Source organism: Myotis yumanensis, unplaced genomic scaffold (genome assembly GCF_028538775.1).
Source record: "Myotis yumanensis isolate MYYU_CA2020_CCGP unplaced genomic scaffold, mMyoYum1.0.hap1 SCAF_11, whole genome shotgun sequence".
In the NCBI taxonomy this organism is placed as follows: Eukaryota; Metazoa; Chordata; class Mammalia; order Chiroptera; family Vespertilionidae; genus Myotis; species Myotis yumanensis.
This window is the reverse complement of record NW_027223762.1, coordinates 39808535-39834615: the sequence shown is the minus strand read 5'-3', so window position 1 is coordinate 39834615 and position 26081 is coordinate 39808535. Positions and strand designations below refer to the sequence as shown.

Here is a 26081-nt window from a genome sequence, read left to right as displayed (position 1 = left end):
GCCGCAGAGCTCCGCCCCCTTTCCTAAGAGGTCCCCACGCCGGGGACCTGAAGCAGGATTTTTGTGTGAGTTTGCTGGGGAGGGGAGGAGGCTGTCCTAAAATATGCCGTATTCTTATGGTCGCCTCTGGCCCCGCCACTCTACGCCAAAGCATCTTGTGGCCTGGAATCTGTGTATGTGCTAAAGGCAGTTGCAAAGGCGTTACCTAAGTTTGTGCCACCGGTGAAGGAAAAGCTCGTGGGATTTCAGTAACGCATCTGGTATTATCTGAGACAACTAAGTCCAACTGGCTAGGGCGTCAGGGGGCGAGTACGGCGGGCGGAAGGGACAAACCGTCCCAACTGTTTGGGGTCTGGTTTCCAGGTTAGGGTTTGGGCAGGGGCTGAAAGTACCCGTTGGCGGAGGACAGGCCGGCTGGACCATGTCGGCCTTCGAGAAGCCCCAGATCATTGTCCACATCCAGAAGGGCCTCAACTACACGGTGTTTGACTGTAAGTGGATGCCCTGCAGCGCCAAGTTTGTGACCATGGGCAACTTCGCCCGGGGCACCGGCGTCATCCAGCTGTACGAGATCCAGCACGGGGACCTCAAGCTGCTCCGGGAGGTGGGTGCCGGGCGACACTGCCCTCGTCCAGGATCCGGGAGTACCATTGGGGGGTGAGTGCGCATTCGGAGTGCGAGGTCTGCGTTACGCCGACGCCTCCGTCCAGGGTCCCGCAAAAGCACCGCTCGAGCGGAGCGGAGTTGATCGCAGATGGAGCCGTGCTGCCGACGTACATGCTGTTGCCCGAGCCCAGAGTTCTCCTCCGCGGCGAGTCCATCCGCGCCCGCCCGGCCCTTCCTCCAGCGGCCCCTGCGGTGCAGCGCGAGGCCTCTGGAAGCGACGGGACGCATCCGGGTCTGAATGCGAGGCCCTTAGGGGCAGCGCGCAGTTCGTGGAGCTTCTGTGAATGGGGGGCCTTGTTCGTAAAATGCTTTTTCATGCAAACAGAGCCAGAGCTGGCGCCGGTTTGCCTGCCGTGTAATTGCAGGAGACAGATCCCCTAAGTTCACATTTATTCTTTCCACAAGTGTCAATTGACTGCCTGGTATTCCCGGGCGTGTGAATGACAGTGTCCCCAATCTCAAGGGGTTTTCCTGTGGGAGAGAGAATCGGTCAGATAATCACACCAACAATGCGTCCGTGCAAACCAAGATGAATTCTCAAACCTGAAAGAACACGGTGCAGTGAGAGTAAGAACAACCCCCTCTCTTCCTCGCTGAAATCAGTCGTAGAAACTAACCAGGCCGCACTAAGAGTCAAGGACGAGGTTTCCCTGGGAAACGGCCGATGCGGAAGCTCAGCGATGGGAGAAAGTCTCTTCTTAAGAAACAGGAGTGGTAAGCAGGGACCGAACGTTGCAACACCTATACATACATCATTGAAAGTTTATGCCTGTCTCTCCCTGAGAATAACGGCATCATTGAAGGGCTTTAAGCAGTGTGTGGCATGATCACGTTTACACGTTTTGAAAAGATCAACAGTGAACGAATTTAAGAATCACGTTAACTAACATTTTTTATACCTGTTTACCGTTTTAAAAAGTGCCTTGATTTGGGTTACCTGGACAAAATGATCATACTCAGGCGTGTAGGGTTGTCATAGACGATGCAGCGGTTCTCAACCTGTGGGTCGCGCGACCCCTTTGGGGGTCGAACGACCCTTTCACAGGGGTTGCCTAAGACCATCCTGCATATCAGATATTTACATTACGATTCATAACAGAAGCAACATTACAGTGATGAAGTAGCAACGAAAATAATTTTATGGTTGGGTCACAACTTGAGGAACTGCATTTAAAGGGCCAGAAGGTTGAGAACTACTGGACTACAGGGAAGGTTGACAGCTCCGGGATCAAAAGCTATAGAGAGAATCTACTTGGAGGAGTCGGAGATTAAACTGGCAAGTGAAGGATGAATGTAGTTTCGATAGGAAGCTTAGATTAGAAGGTAGGTTGGGCCCCATCCCACTTTAGATGTCTGTGAGTGTCAGTTTTCTTGTTCAGTTTGTCTTCTCTAGTCAGGGACTCAGTAAATGTGGCTTGTTCTTGTCTCTGTTTCCTTAAGTTGCTCACCACTTGCCCCCAGTCACCTGTTGCTGTTCTAAGGTCCAGTTCAGATGATTTGATTTCTGGAGTCCCTTCCTGATCCCCACACAAAGCAACCTTTCTTACATTGCATTCCTGTGGTATTTACTCTCTGTGCCTGAAATACATCATTCTGTTCCATTTATCTCTAGATTGTAAGCTCCTGGAGAGTAAGGATGGTGTCTTTTTTTTTTTTAATACTTTTTTTTTATTGACGTTTTAGAGAGAGGGAGAGGGCCAGAGAAGAGACTGAGAGAAACTTCAGTGTGAGAGCTGAACATCACTGGGTTGCCTCCTGCACGCCCCCTACTGGGGATTGAGCCTGAAACCCTGGCATATGCCCTGATCTGAAATCAAAACCAGTGCAAGGGTTGACACCTAGTCAACTGAGCCACACTGGCCAGGGCAGTGTCTTTCTTTAATATGGTATGTAAGGAGCAGTAACTCAATAAATTACTTGTTAAAAGAATGAGTAAATGTATGTCTGTAAAGGATATAACTTGGGTAATTTATTTTTTCCCTTTAAATTTTGTTTCTTATTGGTTTCAGGTGTACAGCTTAGTGGTTAGATAATTATACACTTTACTTAGTGTAACTTGGGTAATTTAAATATTGGTTTATTGATTATACGATTGGGATCAAGGGTCTAAACAAATGGGAAACATTAGAATAGCAGAAAGAAATTTAAAGGTGAAGTATTAGAAACAAATACCAACCAAAGCTCAGCCAGAGAGCATCTCCAGACTTGTGACTTCTTCTTTTTTTTAAAATATATTTCTTTATTGATTTCAGAGAGGAAGGGAGAGGAGAGAGAGAGATAGAAACATCAACGATGAGAGAATCATTGATTGGCTGCCTCCTACACACGGGATCGAGCCCGAAACCCAGGCATGTGCCCTTGGCCGGGATTGAACCTGGGGCCGTTCAGTCCGCAGGCTGATGCTCTATCCACTGAGTCAAGCTGGCTAGGGCTTGTGACTTCTTTTCTTTAAGACTATGATTTGTATACATTGCAGGAATACACTTGTTCCAAAAGTGAAATAGTGCTCTTTGGTCTTTTCTAGACTTTCTAGAGGATTCTAACAAGTTTTTCTTTTTTTTTCTTTTTTAAATTAAATCTTTATTGTTTATATTACATTTGTTCCTCTTTTTTTCCCCCCATAACTCCCCTCCTTCCAATTCCCACCCCACCCTCCGCTCTCACTCCCCACCCACTGTCCTCATCCATAGGTGCACGATTTTTGTCCAGTCTCTTCCCGCATCTCCCACTCCCCTTTCCCCCCCAAGAATAGTCAATCCATTCCCTTTCTATGTCCCTGATTCATTATAATCACCGGTTCATTCTGTACATCAGATTATTTATTCACTTGATTCTTAGATTCACTTGTTGATAGATGCATGTTTGTTGTTCACAATTTGTATCTTTACCTTTTTCTTCTTCCTCTTCTTAAAGGATACTTTTCAGCATTTCGTATAATACTGGTTTAGTGGTGATGAACTCCTTTAGCTTTTCCTTATCTGTGAAGCTCTTTATCTGACCTTCAATTCTGAATGATAGCTTTGCTGGATAAAGTAATCTTGGTTGTAGGTTCTTGGTATTCATCACTTTGAATATTTCTTGCCATTCCCTTCTGGCCTGCAAAATTTCTGTTGAGAAATCAGCTGACAGTCTTATGAGTATTCCCTTGTAGGTAATTGAGTCTCTTTCTCTTGCTGCTTTTAAGATTCTCTCTTTATCTTTTGCTCTTGGCATTTTAATTATGTGTCTTGGTGTGGTCCTCTTTGGATTCCTTTTGTTTGGGGTTCTCTGCGCTTCTTGGACCTGTAAGTCCATTTCTTTCACCAGGTGGAGGAAGTTTTCTGTCATTATTTCTTCAAATAGGTTTTCAATATCTTGCTGTCTCTTATCTTCTGGTGCACCTATAATTCTGATGTTGGTGCGTTTGAAACTGTCCCAGAGGCTCCTTACACTATCTTCGTATTTTTGGATTCTTCTTTCATTTTGCATTTCCAGTTGGGTGTTTTTTGCTTCTTCGCATTTCAAATCTTTGACTTGATTCTTGCGCTCCTCTGGTCTGCTGTTGGGTGTCTGTATAATAATCTTTATTTCAGTCAGTGTATGCTTAATTTCTAGTTGGTTCTTTATCACAACATCGAGGGTCTCATTAGATTTCTTGAGGCTCTCATCAAGTTTATCGGCAGTTTCTAGCAAATTATTGAAAGCCCTCAAAAGTGCGTTTTTTAGCTCTACATCCTCCATTTCTGTCATGTTTTTTTGTCTCCGCATTTTTTATGCTTTCTTGGTGCACCCCCTTGTGGTCTTTGTGCGCAGTCTTGTAGTTAAGCCTTGATTGTTGTAGTTAATACTAGAGGGATTTGACCACCAGACCTACTGGCTGTGAGAATCAGCTGTGTCTGCAGTGGGAAAACTTCTGTCCTCTGGAGAGGTGCTAATCTAGCCTTTGCCTGAGGCTATCGGGCAAATGGCTCTGTGCATGGCTTGGGTGGGTCGGGTTGCAGGGGATCAACAGGGCAGGTGGAGGGAGCAGTTATGGCTGCTCTCAGTCCCGTTCCCAGAGGCTCTGCTTCTCAGAACCCCAGCAACTGCTGCAAACCTTGGAGAGAAAGCTGCCCTCACATTCCGACTGATGCCAGACAATCCCGCTTCTCCCGTTTGAGTCTGAGTCCCTAGAGACTCGCCTGGATCTGGAGCTCGGAGTCTGAGACTCCCTCCTGATTAAAAACGACCACCGCACCCTCAGCCACCAGCCGGCTCCATGCGCACCTCCGTACCTTTGTATTTTCCACACTGCGCCTCCTCTGAGCCTCGGTATGCTGTTCTCTTTCCTTCTAGTTGAAGAATCTCTCCTCAGCCAGCCTTCCTGTGGTTCTGGGTGATGTCCATTCCGTCTTTTAGTTGTATTTTTGAAGTGGTTGTTTGCAGCAGCAATCTCCGGTGTTTACCTATGCCGCCATCTTGGTTTCGCCCTGTGTACTAACGAGTTTTTCAAATAAATTTGCTTTTTAGCAAAAGTAATGTGTTAATGATAGAACATTTCAGAAATATACAGGGTGACCTCAAAAATGTATACACACTTTGAATAATTATAAAGGCAGTGTTTATTAAAATACATTTCATTTTCAAGATGTAATAGAATCAGCTGTTAAAGTGTCTATACGGTTTTTTTGGGGGGGGGGCACTCTGTAGATAGGAAAAAAGGAAAATTAATATCACCCATGATCTCATATTTCACCTGTATCTAAGGACTATTCTGAAGAAGGACCAGAACTATTTAATTGATGAGTTCTTTCTCCTAAAGAGCCTGTTGTCTAAAGAGGATAAAACAAATGGGAAAACATTTAAGAATTTAGCTTGTATTTGGATGTGATGATGCACTGGGAAAGAATATAGATTAAGTACATGTTCAGTGATTCTCAACTCTTAATGTGTATTGTTGCTGTTTGTGTGTGTGTTTTAAGATATTCATGCCTTGGTCCCACCCTTAGAAGTTCTGGTGCACTGGGACTCTTGCATTTAGACTAGGGTGAGGTCTGGACATCAGTATTTTTTCAGCTTCCACCAGATGATTCTAATGAGTACCAGGATTGACTTCAATGGGGCTAGAGGAATTATTTTATTACAATATTAGGTTACAGACTTGATTCTATCATTGTGGGACCACCTCAAGTCAAAGCCTGTGCATCCAAGACAAAAAGGAAGGAAGACAATGAATCTTTGTTGGTGCCTTCCTTAGCTTGTTACTGCAGATTAATGGGAATGACAGCAAGACCTCCATATACAGTTGAGCAGTTAGTTGCATCACCCATGGATGTCTGGCCAAGAGTACGAGCGCTGAAATCTACCTCTTTCATCAAGCCTTACCCGTGAGACTTCATCAGCCTGTAAAAGGCACCTTTTTTCTAATTGGCACAAAGGACTGGGGATAGTCCTGAAAAATGGCAATATAGTTGGGGATGTTTACACTTTAAAATTTAGTAATGAGCTAATACAGCTCTGCTTTTTAGCCCCTGTGGCACTGAATTCACTGCTTGTTAGCATTTGGTGGCTAAACCTTTTAATGTTAATTAAGTAGTGCCAGGATGTGGAGGAGGAAATACTGACAAGCTGTACTAGACCCACCCACAGACAGAACAAAAATATCTCTCACTAGAATTATCTATCATGGGCTTCTTTAATCATGTTAACTTATTGTAGCAAAGAGAACCAACATCTGGGTTAAATACGACCATCATGGATGGTTACTTCCACTACCATATAGCAAAAGTTAATATATACTAACTAGAGGCCAGGTACATGAAATTCGTGCATGGGTAGGGTCCCTAGGCCTGACTGGCGATCAGGGCAGATCAAATTCCTTGCCTCCCCGCCTCCTTCCCTTGCTCCCTCAGCGCCCCGCCACCACCACTGGTTGACTACCATGGTCCACCCCGTCCCCTGGTGGTCAGCACACATCATAGCAAGCGATCGAACTCCCGAGGGGACACTTTGCATATTAGTCTTTTATAGGTAGTAGGTAGGTAGATAGATAGATAGATAGATAGGAGGCAGCTCCCCATGGCCTCCTAACCCTCTGAGTTCCTGGCACCATATTCTTGCCCATTAGGGCCCACCTACTTCTTAATGAGAGAGCTGTCTTCACCCTCTGCCTCAGACTGTGGGAGCCATTACCCATGACTTAGAGCTGGGGAGACCCAAGCCCACTGTGAAATAAGTGGGAGGAGGGAGTGTGGAGCTGTTTCATCAGTTGGCATAAGCTGGAGCTGTGGATTAGTTTAACCATAGAAATTGTGTCCTCACATTGATTAGGTGTTGTATCACTATCACTATACTAGAGGCCCAGTGCACGAATTCGTGCACCAGTCAGGTCCCTCGGCCTGGCCTGCGGGATCAGACCAAAACCGGCTCTCCAACATCCCCTAAGGGGTCCTGGATTGTGAAAGGGCGCAGGCCAGGCTGAGGAACCCCACCAGTGTGTAATCAGGGCCGGGGAGGGAAGCAGGAGGTTGGTCAGCCAGGGAGGGACCGTGGGAGGGCTCCAGGGCATGTCCAGCCCATCTCAGTCCCAATTAGCCAGACCCCAGCAGCAAGCTAACCTACCAGTTGGAGCATCTGCCCCCTGGTGGTCAGTGCACGTCATAGCAAGCAGTTGAGCGGCCTTAGCATATCATTAGCATATTACGCTTTGATTGGTTGAATGGCCAACTGGACACAGCCTATTAGGCTTTTATTATATAGATATAGGATTGTTTCAGGTACTTTTATTTGAAGGAAGGAGCAGGTGGGGAGGACACACGTGATTTGAAAACTGACTCCTTTGTTTATTTTTTTATTTTTTTATTTTTTAAAATATATTTTATTGATTTTTTACAGAGAGGTGAGAGAGGGATAGAGAGTTAGAAACATCGATGAGAGAGAAACATCGATCAGCTGCCTCCTGCACATCTACTGGAGATGTGCCCGCAACCCAGGTACATGCCCTTGACCGGAATCGAACCTGGGACCTTTCAGTCCGCAAGCTGACGCTCTATCCACTGAGCCAAACCGGTTTCGGCACGATGTCTTTTTAATCATGAAAGAAAAGTTTATAGTTTGTGTGAAGTGAATTTTCTTTTCTTCTTGTTTGTAAGTTGCTATGTAAACCCTATATGGAAATTTGCCCAGCCAAACGTTGAAAGTGGCAGGGAAATTATTTTTTAAATTGTGTGAAGCAGGCCCACTTTAATGGGGGGGATGAAGATTGGCACAGGAACTGAAGGTTTCCAAGGGGAGGTGCCCTAGCAACTGGAGAATTCTGTGTAGGGAAAACAGTTTATCTGGATATATTGTTAAGTGAAAAAAAACAAGTCAAAGGCCAATACATGATGATCCTCTTTATACTAAAACAAACTTATGTGTGTTTGTAAATGTACAGGAAAAGGTTTCGAAGGATGGGGATTACTTCCAGGGAGTGTCAAAGGGAGACTGACTTTTTGCCCTTTTGTCTTGTTTTGTTTGAATTTTTAGAGAGAACTATATTATATAAACATTAAGAATAAAAAATATAAAAGGTGTAGAAACCAAATATGAGTAATAGTTTTGCCCTATTGAGGCTGACAGTAAATGGAAGGTGATATTATAAGGCCAGAGTATAGTGTGGGACAGGCATCAACTAGTGGCCTCATCTAATTACAGATTGTCCAGAGTTTCCAGTGGCCGAACGAGAAGGAAAAGCAGACTGCAGGAGGGCTGTCAGTGACCTGGGAGGTGAAGTTGGGGTCAGTGGGGACCTTGGAGAAATTAGAAACATCAGGAAGTAAACGAGTAATGAAAGTTCCACAGAGGTGTGGGAGTAGGTGAGAGTAGCATAATGCATGTGTATATGTAGGAGGAGTCAGGTAGGAACTGATCCTATAGTTGTCCCCCTCCCCGCCCCCCATTCGCAGTTTTGTTTTCCACAGTTTTATTACCCATGGTCTGAAAATATTAAATGGAAAATGCAATAAATAAACGTAAGTTTTAGATTGCATGCCAATCTGAGTAGGGTGTTGGAATCTCATGCCATCCTCCTCTGTCCCACACTGTATCCATGGTGTATGTGCTCCCTGCCTGTGAGTCACTTAGTAGCTGCCATGGTTATCATATTGATGGTTTCAGCACCACAGTACTTGTATAAAAACAACCCAGAGCCATTCACATAACTCTTATTACAGTATATTGTTATAATTGTTCTATTTTATTATTAGTTATTGTTAATCTCTCATTGTGCCTGATTTATAAATTAAACCTAATCATAGGTATGTATAGGAAAAAACATAGTGTATATAGGGTTCAGTACTATCTTCTGTTTCAAGCATTTACTGGGGGTCTTGGAACATATATCCCCCATGGATAATGGGGGACTACTGTATCTGGGCTGTAAACTCCTTGAGGGAATGGTCCGTCTTACTCATCTTTATGTCTTCCTCTGCCTAGTTCATTGACTTCCATATAGTAGGGACTCGTTACTAGTAAATGTTGAATGCTTGAGTTGGGCAAATCTATAAAGCTCTAGAATTGGATATCTTTATCTATGACGGGGGTGGGAGGGAGGTAGTATTAGATCATTTCAAGGATCCTTTCTGTGATATGTTCTTCTTCACATGACTTCCATAAGCCACATGCTTTAAGTAGTGCATTGGTATATAGTTATTTTACTAATGTAATTATATATAATACTCAGAGAAGTAGCCTTTTAAATGAAAGGAACCTGAGAAGATTGGCTAATCCATACTAATAGCAGTGCCTTGGGTACACACAGGTATACAAATCTATGATTGAAAGGATCCCACAGAGAATAGGACATAAACATTCTCAGTTTAGAGGGTTCTGCAGGGAAAACTATGAGATACTCATAACAATTTTTGTTCCTGTAGCCATCTGGAAAGAGCAATATCTTCATTACATTCTCATTTCTACAGAGAATCTTAAAGAAGAATACCACATTAAATGCCGAGATGTTCATATTTGCAAACCAATGGAGATGGTAGAGTTATCAGCATTTGAACGTCTCATTAGTGAGATGAAAGGAAAGGCAAAATTAAAACTCATTCTTTTTGACAGTTATATACTTTTAAACTATAGAAGAACTAGAGGCCCCTTGCACGAAATTGGTGTACTCGGGGGTTGGGGGTAGGGAGTCCCTCAGCCCGTCCTGTGCTCTCTTGCAGTCTGGGAGCCCTCAGGGGATGTTCGCAGCATTCAGGCATTCTTAGCACTGCCACGGAGGCGGGAGAGGCTCCCACCACTGCTGCTGTACTTGCCAGCCATGAGCCCGGCTTCTGGCTGAGTTGCGCTCCCTCTGTGGGAGCACACTGACCACCAGGGGGCAGCTCCTGCGTGCATCTGCTCCCTGGTGGTCAGTATGCATCATAGCGACCGGTCGGTCTGCTGTTTGGTTGATTTGCATATTAGTCTTTTATTATATAAGATTATATAAGATGACTAAAGGAAAAGCATGATCATTTTTATCATAAGTTTTAATTGCTTTTTATATTACCACTTTATTTAAACCCTTTAATAAGGCTGTAAATATGATTATAAATAGCTGACATAAATAATGTATCTTCTCTTCCTCCCTTTTATCAAGATTGAAAAGGCCAAACCCATTAAATGTGGAACATTTGGTGCAACATCCTTACAGCAGAGATATTTAGCTACTGGAGATTTTGCTGGAAACCTTCATATATGGTAAGATTACTTAATTAGTAATAACACCTGAGATAACAGTTTCTTTGATAGTCTTATTACTCTTCCTCTGAAAGAGAATTCTAATTTTTCTTTAGGTATTTAAAATAATGTTATCAGTATTTCTACATATGCTTTTTGATACTACTATTTAATAACTTGTATTTATAAATAAAGGGTTATTCCCCTCCACCTTGAAGGATACAATCTATAAAAATACACATGTATAACATGGGGGAAAATTAGATACTGTGTGCATTTCAGCAGTACATTTGACATTACAGAATGATACACAGAGTTTTTGTTTGTTTTAATTTTTTTTTTAAGTATATTTTATTCATTTTTTACAGAGAGGAAGGGAGAGGGATAGAGAGTTAGAAACATCGATGAGAGAGAAACATCGATCAGCTGCCTCCTGCACACTCCCACTGGAGATGTGCCCCCAACCCAGGTACATGCCCTTGACCGGAATCAAACCTGGGACCTTTCAGTCCGCAGGCCGACGCTCTATCCACTGAGCCAAACCGGTTTCGGCTGTTTGTTTTAATTTTTTAATGTAGAGCTCCCAATTCATTTAAAGTTTTTTTAATGTGTTAGCTAACATCTAAGCACAACTTTTAGGAACCCATCTGTTGAGCAAATCAAGATAAACCTGTTGCCCTAACCAGTTTGGCTTAGTGGATAGAGTGCCAGCCTACAGACTGAAGGGTCCCAGATTCGATTCCGGTCAAGGGCATATACCTTGATTGCGGGCACGTCCCCAGTTGGGGGCGTGCAGGAGGCAGCTGAATCGATGTTACTCTCTCATTGATGTTTCTAACTCTCTATCCCTCTCCCTTCCTCTCTGTAAAAAATCAATAAAATGTATTTTTTTTTAAAAAGATAAACCTGTTTTGCATGAGCAAAATCATAATTATGCCAAATGCTTTTAATTTTCATGTTTTACCAAGAGTTATCTAATCTAATAAAAGAGAAATATGCAAATTGACCGTACCTTTGCTACGCCACCAAGCCACGCCCACCAGCCAATCAGAGTGACTATATGCAAATTAACCCAAACAAGATGGCGGCTGGCAGCCACGGAGCTGGAGCAAGCAGGAGGCTTGGTTGCCCAGGTGATGGAGGAAGCCAAGCTTCCTGCCTGCCCTGGCCAGCAATAGCCACTGCTCAAGGCAACAAAGTTTCAATTATAGAAGATAAATAAATCCCAGATACCTGCTTCCAGCCAGCCTCCACTGGGAGCTTGGATGGCTGGGGGTTGTGGCCAGCCTGCAAATAGCCATCAGCCCCTCACCCAGACTGGCCAGGCACCCCAGCAGGACCCCCCACCCTGAAGGGGCTGTGGCCAGCCTGCAAACAGCCCTCAGCCCCTCACCCAGGCCAGCCAGGAACCCCAGTGGGGTCCTCCAACCTGAAGGGCCTGTGGCCTGCCTGCAAATAGCGATTAGCCCCTCACCCAGGCTGGCCAGGAACCCCAGCAGGGACCCCCACACTGAAGGGGCTGTGGCCAGCCTGCAAACAGCCCTCAGCCCCTCACCCAGGCTGGCCAGGCACCCCAGTGGGACCCCCACCTGATCCAGGACACCCTTCAGGCCAAACCAGCCAGCCCCCACCTGTGCACCAGGCCTCTATCCTATATAATAAAAGGGTAATATGCAAATTTACCCTAACAGCAGAACGACTGGGAATGACTGGACACTATGACACACACTGACCACCAGGGGGCAGGCGCACAATGCAGGAGCTGCCCCCTTGTGGTCCCTGCACTCCCACAGGGAGAGCTCTGCTCAGCCACAAGCCAGGCTGATGGCTGCCAGTACAGCGGTGGTGGTGGGAGCCTCTCCTGCCTCCTCAGCTGCGCTAAGGATGTCCGACTGCAGCTTAGGCCTGCTTCCCGCTGGCAAGTGGACATCCCCCGAGGGCTCCCGGGCTGCCAGAGGGATGTCTGACTGCCAGCTTAGGCCCAATCCCCCAGGGAGCGGGCCTAAGCCAGCAGGTGGTCATCCCCCAAGGGGTCCCAGACAGTGAGAGGGCACAGGCTGGGCTGAGGGACCCCCCCAAGTGCACAAATTTTTGTGCACCAGGCCTCTAGTTTTCTTATATTTAAATTAGAGTTGAGTAAATTCAAATTTCTCTAATTACTTTTTAGAAATAGCTCTTAATCATCTGAAGTATGCATTAATGTTCTAGAGAGAAACCGTCTTCCCTACCTGTTTTCTAATGTGACCTTTTTTGACTTCTCACTTAGAATCTGCTACTTTGTAATTAAATTACTTTGACCTATTCATCTGTCTTAGGCTCCTAATATAAAACATAATAAAGCTATTTTAATTTACCCTTGCTTTAACTGCTTAATAATTAAGTTAGCATTTATTACAATGCATTAGTCCTCACATGCTATGTCATATACTTTCAAAGAAATGGGAGAGAGACTAGTCTGAATGTTATTTTTTAAAATAAATATATTTCAGCTCAAGAATATAGAACAAATGTAACTATTGACTTTCTTCCTAATAGAGTAGAACAGGTACTACTGACTTGTTTTCATTGATAAGTCTTTATTTATGTTTTAAAAAATAATGTTTTCTAAAAATCTGTAAAAATAGTCTTTTAAGTAGAACCTCAATCCTGTTTAGTCTCCTATTTCTTTCACAGTAATGCTATAAAGATAAATATCATATCTCAAGTAGGTTGAACTATCTCAAATTTGCTAAGTGAAATTTTACAAATTTTGGCTCGTAAGTTGGGATTACATCATGAAAAGCTACATTCATTTTGTTTAAGTGTAGGTTATTGAAACCTGACTTGTTAATGAGAAATGTGGATAGAAGCTCCAATAGAAAAGCAAAAGAAGGGGAGCAAGCGAGAAAAGGGATGTATCGCTATAACCTACTTGAGCCATTAATTATGCATCCATCTCGTATAGGCTCAAGCACACATAGTAGTAGTTACTTTCCTGCATTCCTTTCTCTTAAATAACCTAGAATTAGACAAACTTCAGCCAGTTTGACTCTCATATTTGTGACCAGCATGATGATAAACTGAAAAATACATAACTAGATGAAAAATCAATATGGAACTCAGTGAGAAAATAATACATGATAAAGTGGAAAATGTGTACCTAGTACACACTATTCATATAATAAAATAACCTTCAGAAGATCTCTAGATGAAACTACCAAGGCCAACTTTGGAAACATTCTAAATCCTTCTACTTTACTCTATATTTAAAGCAGTAATTATCAGACTTCAATCAGCAAAGGGTCCACAGGTTTGGGACCCCATTCCAGAGATCATTCACAGGGGAGGAGCCTGTGAATCTGCACTTATTAATAAGCAGACCTGGTAATTCATCTTTGAAGAACACTAAGTAAAGTGGACATGGGTTTGAATTCCAAGTTGAATAATGACCATTCTCATTGAGGGCTTAAAAGATCCTAAAGTGGCCCTAACCGGTTTGGCTCAGTGGATAGAGCGTCGGCCTGCGGACTGAAGGGTCCCAGGTTCGATTCCGGTCAAGGGCATGTACCTGGGTTGCGGGCACATCCCCAGTAGGAGGTGTGCAAGAGGCAGCTGATCGATGTTTCTAACTCTCTATCCCTCTCCCTTCCTCTCTATAAAAAATCAATAAAATATATTTAAAAAAAAAAAAAAAAAAAGATCCTAAAGTGGAGGGAAGAAATTGGGAGTATTTGTATAAATTCATAGTCAAATCCTTATTTTTCAAGAAAAATCTAAATATGGTATGCATTCTTACATTTTAGTAGTGAGCTAAATGTTTGGGATATGTGCTGTAAGTAAGAAAATGTCTTCTGTTTAGGAATTTGGAAGCTCCAGAGTACCCAGTGTATTCTGTAAAGGGCCATAAGGAAATTATAAATACTATAGATGGTGTAGGTGGACTAGGAATTGGGGAAGGAGCACCTGAAATTGTGACTGGCAGCCGAGATGGTAAGTCAAAGTATTTTATGTACAGTGTTTTAATTTTTTTAAGATAAATCTCTGTACAACAGTATATCCTCTCTGTGTGGAAATCCTCAGTAACCCTGACCCACTAAATCTAACAGTCTGCGTTTTTAATAGGCAGGTTTGATGGCATATCCCTAAATTGTTTCATTCTTGAGTATTTTGAGATAGAGAAAAAGCACTTCACTATTTTAGTTTTGAGCAAGTTCAACTACTAACAGCCATAGTTTTATATGAACCTTGAAGGATTTCAGATTTCTTTATCGGTTTTTGAGGCAGCTGACTATAATGTGGGTGGCAGCTTTTCCTTTTTTAAAAAGCAGAATCAGTACTTGTGAAAATTGTCACGTTGACAGCTGTTGAACCCTGAAGTTCTGTGATCCTTCCGCTGAGTATAGTAGAAAGCTCCAAGGGCACCACGCGCTTTTCTGCCTGCGGTGACCAAAAATGGACAGGTCTTAAAAGAAAAGAGAGGTGAATTTTCTGATGGTTACTCAAGAGCGGCTCTGTTTTTGAAATGAAATATTCTTTCCCACCCTAGGAACAATACAGAATATAGAAGGAAAAACAGCATTCAGTCCACCATACCAGCATAACTGTTAGGTGTGCTTTTCTTTCCAGTCTTATATACAACAAAGAATAGCTATCAGTGTGTGTATGGTTTTGTATCTTACTTTTCCCATTTAATGTTTTGTCATATGTAAATGTTGCTGTTTTCATACTTACATGTTAATGACTACGTCACATTCCATCCTATGGAGGTGTCACAATGTTCTAACCTGTTAATAAGCATTCAATTTTTTGTTTACCTCAAATTTTTTGTTTATTGTTTTGGAAGAGTGACTTAAAAATAATAAATAAGTATCATTATGTATATAACTCTTGGAATAAGTGTGTGTTGCGGCTTTTAAAATTTACTGTCAATTTTTCCAAATTATCTTTTTACCTTATCAGCTACAATGGAAGAGATAGATTTCCAGTCTACCCTACCAGCATTGATTTTCCTAGTTTTTTAGATAAAAATGGTACACCATTCCAACTTTGTTAATTTCTTTCTATATTTGTTTACCAGTTAATTTTGCTTTGTGAATTGTCTGTTTATATTCTTTGCTCATTTAATTATTACAAACTTAATATAAATTTTATCAGTTTGTGTGAAGCCAGTGGAGTGATACCTCTTGTCATATTTGCAGGAATTTTTTTCTCCTTAAGGCATCTTCTTAATAACCTATTTTATTTTATTCTTGGAGATAAATCAAGTGGAATAGTGCCCCCTTTTCTACATTTATTATCCCTTTTAAGGATTTTTTTTAATGCTTTTCCTATGTTCTCTCAGGTACTTGCCTTTTGTCCATTTTATTACATGCATTTGTATTTCTCATAAGCAATGACATCATTTACTTAGCAGTCCTATAATTTGCATTAAAATGAGGAAGTTGAAATTAAATTGAGAAGAATTATTTGTTAATTTTTTAAAATAATTCTTGCCCTAACCGGTTTGGCTCAGTGGATAGAGCGTCGGCCTGCGGACTCAAGGGTCCCGGGTTCGATTCCGGTCAAGGGCATGTACCTTGGTTGCGGACACATCCCCAGTAGGGGGTGTGCAGGAGGCAGCTGATCGATGTTTCGCTCTCATCAGTGTTTCTAACTCTTTATCCCTCTCCCTTCCTCTCTGTAAAAAATCAATAAAATATATTTTAAAAAAATAATAATTCTTTATTGTTGGAAGTATTACATATGTCTCCCTTTTCCCCCCATTGACCTCCTCCAGCCCGCCCCTGCCCTGTTAATTTTATTTAATATTTCCCTGTTCTCTATTGCTGCAGGGAAATTAAACTTAATTATGTATGAAATAGTATTCTAAAACTCAATGTAAGAAATTGTAGTTGTAAAAATTAGTTTATTGCTCTGTATAAAGAATAATGCCAATGATTATATGAGTAGTAAGGAAATAATTTAAATGGCACTAGTATTATCTAAATAACTAATACATTAGTTTTAGGCTGCACTGGTAATATCTAAGTAACTAATAGATTAGTTTTAGGCTTAAGCAAAGAAAATGAAGTGTGGTTTGAACTGCATAACATCTGTGTTTGCCTTGTCAGTCATACCTTGTTGATAACTTAGGAACAGTTGTTGGCTTTTCTGTATATCTGTTTGGAAATTTAAGTCAGACATATGGGTTATATCTCTGATATTAAGTACAACTTACCCACTTCAAAGTTAGAAAAATGTGAATACTTTTTCAGATGTTAGAACATCTGTAATATTACCATGAATACAGGAAGCCATAGGGAGAGAATGCAGAAAGAAATGTCATTATTTGCTGTTGAATTTTGCCGGTGCACTTTTATGTATGGCAGGAACTGTGAAGGTGTGGGACCCAAGGCAGAAAGACGATCCTGTTGCTAATATGGAACCTGTGCAAGGAGAAAACAAGAGAGACTGTTGGACTGTGGCGTTTGGTGAGTTATTGAAGAACTCTTGGATTTGAAGTATCCAATGGAAAAGCTTCAAGAAAGTCCTCCTGATGGTCTATTTATAGTCTGTGGATTATTCTGGCAGTTTATTGAGGCAAATAGACGTGGTTGATGTCACCCTCTGAGGCTTGGGTTTGAAGTCTCACGGTCTACTTATTGACTGTGTGACTTATTGGCAAGTTATGAAGCATCTCTGTTTCTTGGTTGCTTCATTTGTAAATGGAAGTAATAATAGAATTTACTTAATAGTGTTGTTATGAGGATTCAAAAAGTTAATACATGTATAGTGCTTCGAATTGTGCTTAGATTATTAAGTGCTCAAAAATAATTTGCTGTTACTATGTACTTGTGTTTAACTAGATGATATTGACCCAGTTAGAACCAAATGCCAGTAATGGAGCTAAGTAGAGCCTCAAGGGCAAATGGTAGCTTTACAGATCTTACATTATACTCTCTATAGAGTATGTTTATTTTCTAGGAAGTAGTTATACCATTACAAAATTATTTCTTACAAACCTGACAACTGTGTTTCTCTACTAATATATTTAAAATGAATGCTGGTTTTGTAGGACTAATTGATGTTTACCCTTGTATCTCTTGCTGAGCATCAAAATTAAAATAATTTTTGCTAATAAGAGGTATAGACCATATTTAGTTTTAAATCTCTATTTTCTTTCCCCTTTTTCTTAGTATAATCCTGTGTAGATAATAGACATTAAAAGTAGGATTTAACAATATATGTGATTTGTTCAACTTTTTATGTTATTTTAAAATTGCACTGTTATTTAATTAGAGGAAAGTTTTAGACTTCCACTATAAAAAAATTAATTATTGTATGGGAATTACTATGTGTGTATATTTTATGAGCAATTATATAAACTTAAGACATATGCTTGGGGAGAAATTTCAGGGTTAGTATTTGGAATCATCATCTAAAACTTGGTATAATAATTAAAAAGTAATTACCTTTGGGTTCATTAAAGCCTTTCATCATTGATCTAAGGAACATAAGTACAATTTTAAATATAGGTGCTTAAGTTTAAAAAGAAAATCCATTGATTTGACAAATTTTTATGAATGCCAAGTAGGTGCAAAGCGGTGGGCATATAAAGGTTAAACAGATGTGTTACCTGCATCAAGATGCTTATAGTTTAGTAAAGAGGATGATATCTACATTAATTATAGTGCAGCCCTAGCTGGTTTGGCTCAGTGGATAGAGCATTGGTCTGAGGACTGAAGGGTCCCAGATTCGATTCTGGTCAAGTGCACATGCCTGGATTGTGGGCTTGATCCTCAGTAGGGGATGTGCAGGAGGCAGCTGATCAATGATTCTCTCATTGATGTGTCTATCTCTCTCTCTCCTCTCCCTTTCTCTCTGAAATCAATAAAAATATATTTTTAAAAATTATAGTACAAGGTAGGAGTGATAAAAGGTCATGAAAGACATGGACAAATGCAGAAGGAGTCCCCAGGGAAAGATGACCAGGGTGAGAGGGCATTTTTGACCAAAAGGATATATAGAATTTGAACCCCTGAAATTGGAAGGAAATTTCAAGTATAAGGAATAGCTTGGAAAGTGTCCAAGTATGTAGAGGAAATACTGTAGAGGTAGAAATTGCTTTAAAGATGGCTCAGGCCCACAGCCAGAGGTGTTTAGAAGCCAATAATAGTCTCGCATATCCGTTCAGTAGAAAATGAGCTTTAAAATAACTATATCAAATACCAAATTAATAATCTGATGTCCTGCCAGGATCGGTAACATGAGATTCTACCCAATGTGATTTTGTAAAATTTGATTCAGTACAAATTGTATGCATCGGTTCATAAAATTATTTTACCAGCCTTCAGATTAGCATTTATAAAGATCAGAAATGTTGTGTCTTGATCTGTAGGTAATGCTTATAATCAAGAGGAGCGTGTTGTTTGTGCTGGCTATGACAACGGGGATATCAAACTGTTTGATCTCAGAAGTATGTCATTGCGGTGGGAGACAAACATTAAAAATGGGGTAATGTACATTTGGATTCTTTTAATTTTATGTATGTATGTATGTATGTATGTTAATCCTCACCTGAGGATATTTTTTCATTGATTTTTAGAGAGAGTGGAAGGGAGAGGGAGAGACAGAGAGAAATACTGATGTGAGAGAGAGACATTGATTGCCTCCTGCATGTACCCTGACCAGGGCCAGGGAACCTGCAACCAAGGTATGAGCACTTGACCAGAATTGAACCTAGGACCCTTCACTTCGCAGGCCGATGCTCCATCCACTCAGCCAAACCAACTAGCGCCATCTGGATTATTTTTAAGTTCTCTGAGCATGTTTTCACCTACCTCTGAACTACTACAAAAGGAAGGTGATTCTAATAACTCATCTCAGTACAACCACTCTACTAGTGGTTCTTAACCTTTTGGGGCTCTGAGCCCTTTGGGAATCTGATGAAAATCATGGACCCTCTCTTGGAAAGTGGACACACACCCAGACGTGGTATAGCAGAGCTGGTGAGTCACCAGCCCCTGTGGTGGACTGTGGACACCTGTGCGCTGCGCATTGTCATATCAAAATGAGCACTCAAGAGGCCTTTTTCTGCTAATAGGAAGCCTGAAAATAGTAATAGCCTTTCAGATTTTAGGTTCCTGAGTTGTATGCCTCTCAGGAGGAATGGGGCTCCTTCCTGTTTCCTAACGTCAGCCTTGACTTAACTGTGTACAATAATTGGGGAACTCAAGGTGGTTTGATCTTATTAACCAAGAAGAATTTTTTTTTATGGTTTAAAAGTTTTTAATGTATTGATTCAGTTTAAATGCTTTCACATGAGCTAATTATTTTAAAGTTGTTTTCCTTAGCTTAAAAGAATCTACTGAATAATATTCATTAGACCATCAATAATAAATATTCTGTATTTTCAGGTATGTAGCCTGGAGTTTGACAGAAAAGATATAAGTATGAATAAGTTAGTAGCTACGTCTCTGGAAGGGAAGTTTCATGTTTTTGACATGAGAACACAGCATCCAACCAAAGGTTTTGCTTCTGTTTCAGAAAAGGTAAATCTGAGGGGAATGCCTTTCTATGAAGAGGAATGTTCTTAGCTTGTTTTAGACTAATAAATAGACTTAGTCACTAAGGTGCCTTCCAGGTCTTTATGGGAAGGGAGCTATTTTTAATATATTCTTGTGGGATCTTGACAAGGTTTCTCAGCAAAGAGTACTTTCAGGAAGCTTACCAGTTTTAGACTTCTTGATTATAATAAAGGCCTCAGTTGTCTAGGAATCTTATTTTGTAATTAAGGAGCAATCATAGAAAAAGTAGCTGATGACAAGTATGTGATAAACAAAACCTAGCCTTGCATTTCCTAATAAATATATAATATTTGTATTTATACCTAATTATATACTCTTAGGTGTATACCAATATACACCTTAGTATAATACTAATTATATACTTTTCAAAATATATCAACATATATGTATTGTCATTTAACCACATTTTATTTTACATTCCGGTTGTTATATTAAATAAAATTATTTAAAGTGTTTATCACTCTGATTGATACATAGTAGGTGCTCAAAAATGTATTTATTCTTTTATTCGCACTTATATACATACATACTTTGCCTTGTTTTGAATAGTAATTGACGAAGCTTAAAAGGAAATGTGGTATTACAATGTTAGAAAAATAGATGAAGAAAGCAGGGCAAAGGGAAAATACTTGTTAAAATGGTGTCAGAAGTAAGGGGATTGCATAAAATTCATGCTGAAACGTCCTCTCATTTGCAAGAGAGGGGTGAGAAATGTGAGTCTGAGCTTCCTCCGTTTTAAAAATAAAGGTCGGTTACAGATTTATAGTTTCCATGAGATTAAAATATGTAATTTGTTCAGGAAATAAAAATTCACTCCTTTTCTCACTCTACCGTGGATTCAGTAGTACTTCCCAAATGTTCCTATTTTGTCTTATTATTACATGCAATTAATATTGCATGTAAATTACTGCCACTGCCTGATGAACTAAATTCTTAACAAGATAAATATATTTTGTAATATTGTTTTTACTGTTGTTTCAGAGTATATTAAGTATCTATCAACATAAAGCACTTTACTAAGTTTATATACAACTGCAACGTGTTTCTTATTATCTATAAATGATAGTGTTAGCTTCAAATTTTTTTTCTTTTTTTTAACATATTTTTATTGATTTCAGAGAGGAAGGGAGAGGGAGAGAGAGATAGAAACATCAGTGATGAAAGAGAATCATTGATCGGCTGCCTCCTGCACGCCCGCACTGGGGATCGAGCCCGCAACCTGGGCATGTGCCCTTGACTGGAATCGAACCCGGAACCCCTGAGTCCCCAGGTCAATGCTCTATCCACTGAGCCAAACCAGCTAGGACTCAAAAGTTTTTTCTTACATTTAGTTGATCTAGTAATTGCTTAATCTGACAAATAAATAACTGTTGTATTTGAAGAGGTCATATCTCCTCTTGGTTTGGGGGTTTTTATCATCTTCCAGCTTAATTATTTTTAAACTACAAATAAATTAAAGTAAGTTTTAAGAGCTTGAACCTAATCACTTGAGGACTCACACACTTAAAGTGTATATTTTGAGATGTGTTTTTTTTGCAGTTTTTTTTTAAAGTATTACATGTCTCCTTTTTCCCCCACCCCCAGCCACTCCCACCCCCGAGGGCAAGCTCCCACCGCCCCAGTGTCTGTCCATTGGTTATGCTAATATGCATGCATACGAGTCCTTTGATTGATCTCTAACCCCCTCCTCCCCTGCCTCCTCTCTGAGGTTGGACAGTCTGTTCAGTGCTACCTTGTCTCTGGATCTATTTTTGTTCATCAGTTTATGTTGATCATTATATCTCACATATGAGTGAGATCATGTGATACTTATCTTTCTCTGACTGGCTTATTTCACTTAGCATAATGCTCTCCAGTTCCACCCATGCTGTTGCAAATGGTAAAAGTACCTTCTTTTTTATAGCAGCGTAGTATTCCATTGTGTAGATGTAGATGTGTATTATGACCATAAACACTGTACATAAGTCCTTATGGCCCTTATTTTGAAGACCAAACAAGTCTAATGGTGTAGATTGAAAATAAAGCTCTGGGAGCTTTCAGTTAAATTTCATTCTGTCTGGGAACTCTCAGTACTATCCACTCAGTTTTGCTGTGAACCTAAAAAACACTAAAAAATGAAGTTTATTATATTTTAAATATATTTTTATTGATTTCAGAGAGAAAGGGAGAGGGAGAGAGAGATAGAAACATCAATGATGAGAGAGAATCATTGACCGGCTGCCCCCTGCACGCCCCCTACTGGGGAGCGAGCCTGCAACCTGGGCATGTGTCCTTGGCCGGAATTGAACCTGGGACCCTTCAGTCCGCAGGCTGACACTCTATCCACGGAGCAACCGGCTAGGGCAATAAAGTTTATTTTTTAAAAGTTCAATCTATATTTTTCCCTTAGGAAGAAGTATGTGGTTTGTATTTTTTTTGCTCTTCAGAGTGAGCTAGAGACATAAATGTATGAAATCTATTTGCATAGTTTATATGGTACTATAAACTTAGACTTTTAATCTGATAACATATTTTTTTTAAAAAAATCCAGTACAACTTTGTTTCATAAAGCAATAAAAAAAAATTATGTTTTTCCTGATTTCTGATGGTTTCTTCTAAATCTTTGGAGCCATTATAAAGAGAAGGACCAGAAAATAATTACTTTTATAGCAGTTGAAAAGATAGAAGGAAAATTTCCTTATTTGCAGGGTTTCTCTTCTAGGGCAGTCTTTGTCATACAAACTTATAAACAGGTTGTGTGTTTCTCCTGCTGTTTAGGCTCATAAATCTACCGTGTGGCAGGTCCGACACCTGCCCCAGAACCGAGAGCTGTTCCTGACAGCGGGAGGCGCCGGCGGCCTCCACCTCTGGAAGTAGTAAGTCTCTGCTGTGCACCCGGCTCCTTTGTGGGTCCTGGTGGGCATGAACTAGGAATAGAGTGAACTTTTCCCCCTTATTTTCCTCCTCTGACTTAGTTCATTTTGCTATGATTTTAAATTTTATTGTAGTATGTAAGTATTATTTTCTAAGCATTTTTAAAACAAATTTACTTCTTTTACACATACTAAATAGTAACCTTTTGACTCATTTAATATGTTTGTTATTTAGTTGTCTTCCATATATTGTAGTGTGGTCAGGGCCAGGAACAATTCTTTTCATAGATTTGGAATCAGGGATTTTTGCTGTTTTTGTTGTTGTTGTTTGTTTGTTTGTTTTTAAGGAAAACTTTCACCAAAGGCTCTTGTGAAATATTATAATCAGGTTGTTAGAACACTACCTCTAGAAGATAGGAAAAGGGTTGAAATTGTTAGTTTTAGATCCTAGTAATTCAGTTGCCCAAGGTCAGATAACATCCTTGTGATAGAAGCAGAACGGAGCCCGAGGGCCCTGATTGGTCTCCAGGAAAAGCCTTGTCGTTGAGTTTGCTTTCTGCATGCCACAGGCAGGGTGAGTGACGGAGAGCTTACCATGCGCTGCGCTCTGAATCCCAAAGGCCTGAAGAGGGCACTTACTAGTAGCTGCTCATTTAAAAGGCCTGATAAAAACTGCATGAATGGTTATCTCTTTCTGTAAACATCACCCAAGGGGGAAAAAAGAGAAAGAAACACAAGCTATAAATGAAAGATAGTGTTTGAAAAAAAGAAATAAAAGAAAACTATCATCTTTAATGCTTCTGGGACTTTCACATTTACAAAATACTTTTTTTTTAAATATGTTTTTATTGATTTTAGAGAGAGAGGAAGGGAGAAGGATGGAGAGATAGAAACCGATGAGAGAGACATTGATCGGCCGCCTCCCGCATGCCCTTCGCTGGGGAGTGAGCCCACAGATGGGGCATGTGCCCCTATTGGGAATCAAACTGGGGACATCTTGGTTCATGGGTCAACGCTCAACCTCTGAGCTACACTGGCCAGGCTACAAAATAGTTTTCTATGTACTAGCTCCTTGTAGACGTTAGAAGGGGTTCTAAAAAATAGGGCTACAAAAGCATTTAGGAATATAGCTGACCAAAAACCGGGAGTGAATGCTTTAAATCAAAACAATATAATTTCTGTGAATAAAAAGCAGAGGGAAAGTGTTGAGAGATCTAGGAGAATGCCTGGTAGATAGGTCATTTGGTAATTTCCCTTTTCTCAGCACCTTTGTCCATTATTCCTCCCTGATTGTTCCAACCCCGTCTTTCCTCTGGGATGAACTCTGCAGATCCCTGTAAGCCATGCAGTGGCACCTCACTGTTCTACCTGAGGACCAAACTCTTTAGGCTGCTAACTTGAAGCACTGAGTCCAAGTTTTCTTTGCAATCCACACGTGATATGGAACCATGTTTATAGCTGAAATTTTGGACTCTTGTGGATTTAATTAATATCAGTGAAGTTGGGTCTGTATGCATTAGAAATTTGTAGCTTATCTCAAAATAAACTTTAACCTTTACCATAACAGATATCTAGTCTAATCTTCAAATTGGTTTGGAGCTTTGCTCTCAGGTATTATACCAGCAAAGGAGATCTGGTTTTTGCCAGTCTCCCTTGGTAGTAATTCCATTAAATTCTAAGTATTTCTTAAGCACCTAACCAAGAATTCCTAAGGTAACTCATCTAGTTGTTTAGAAATTGTTTTATGAATGAATGGCCCCCAACATGCTGATTTTTTTGTTATTTTATATTTTGAAAATCTCAAAACTTTAAAAGACAGTCTGGTGGGTTTAAAAAGTCTTTGTTATTTTTTAAATACTAAATTGCTGCAGCTTTTGCCAAGAGATATGAAAAAAAATCTGTTGACTATTTATTAAAAGGAATTGTAGAGTCTGAGAGGAAGAAAGAACAGTAGGTTATCTACCTATCACTTCTTGTATTTCTGCTCTGCTTCTCAGTTGCTTTGTATCCTGAAACTCTTGGCCTTTCTTAGCATTTATAGAATACAGATAGTATCATAGTTGATACTTCACAGGCTTTAAAAGGCCTTTTAAGGAGGAGCAAAACCCCAGTATTTCACTAGGAACACATCTCCATGCTGGGAGGGATGTTTCTTTTCCCCTTCTTTCAAATTTAGCCCAAATAGTATTTATAACTTGTTCACCTTCAACTCTTCTTTTTTATAAATTTATCTTTTCAGCTGAAAGAAAATCACAGGGTTCAGAATGGCTTTTTTTTTGCATTTTGAAGCAATGGTGTTTAGGTCTAAAATCTCCTCCCAGCAGTGCCTGCCCATAGAGTGGTACACAGAGGTCCTAGGATCTGGCCTGGAGCTCGGGGGATGGATGGATCAAGTGTCTGCCATCCATTCTGGAAGTGTTGGACAGGTTCTGCAAATGGTAGTTGCAGTTTTTGCCTTTGCACATGCTGTATACCTTCTTTGTTCTTGCTTTCAGCGAATACCCTGTTCAGCGGTCAAAGAAAGATTCCGAAGGAGTCGAGATGGGAGTTGCGGGTTCCGTCAGCCTTTTGCAGAACGTTACATTGTCTACCCAGCCCATTTCCAGTTTGGACTGGAGTCCAGATAAAAGGGGCCTCTGCATCTGTAGTTCATTTGATCAAATGGTGAGAGTACTGATTATTACAAAACTCAATAAAATTTGATCTGAAGATTTTGGACTTTGAAACCCTCCAGCGGAACACTCATAGAATTTAGAGTGTGCTCTGCATCCTCCGACTCTGCTTGGACAAGGCTGGATTTGACTGATAAAAAAGGCCCAGATGCAAACCTCAGGCTCGCCTCTCGGTGTGGAATGCCCAGCGGTGAGCTCCAGCCACCTGGCTGGTCACTGGTTTGCTGCTGCACAGGGGGCACCAAGGTCTCCAGAGCCAGCTCCGTTCCTCTCTCTCCATTTGTGATAAAAGTTGGTACTTGTCTATATTTCACCATATTTAAATTTGTTCTGCATCCCCAAAGTCCATATTTCATAATAAACACCTGTGTTGCATTTCAGTGTTCACATGGTCGTGGTAGGGATCACTTAGTTTGGTGTAGGATGGTTTGCCTTGGTGAAACTACTGTGAATTAACCTTCATAAATACACTTTGAGAGCTTTCACAGTCACTAAGTTCCAGTACAAAACATTACTTCACAAAATTACCATAGCGTGCAGTCAAAATAGATTTGGGTAACTGTGTGTAGCATTGTAACTCATAAAATGAAACACTGTGATTTACAGAGACCTCTTTTTTACCTAGAAACAGAGTTAAATTAGTGAGACTTTCCATTGTTGACTATGGTAAGTGATGTTGA

The 26081-nt window shown here is 40.6% G+C and overlaps 1 protein-coding gene across 1 annotated transcript; it reads left to right on the top strand.

The window, feature by feature from the left end:
• Positions 1-45: 45 nt before the first annotated feature.
• Positions 46-25788, top strand: DNAAF10 (dynein axonemal assembly factor 10). The gene is made up of 8 exons (XM_070429365.1): positions 46-604; positions 10253-10353; positions 14171-14301; positions 16680-16781; positions 18689-18804; positions 19707-19841; positions 22635-22732; positions 25225-25788. The coding sequence occupies exons 1-8, from the start codon at positions 422-424 to the stop codon at positions 25430-25432; spliced, it is 1074 nt and encodes a 357-aa protein (XP_070285466.1). The 5' UTR covers positions 46-421; the 3' UTR covers positions 25433-25788.
• Positions 25789-26081: the final 293 nt, after the last annotated feature.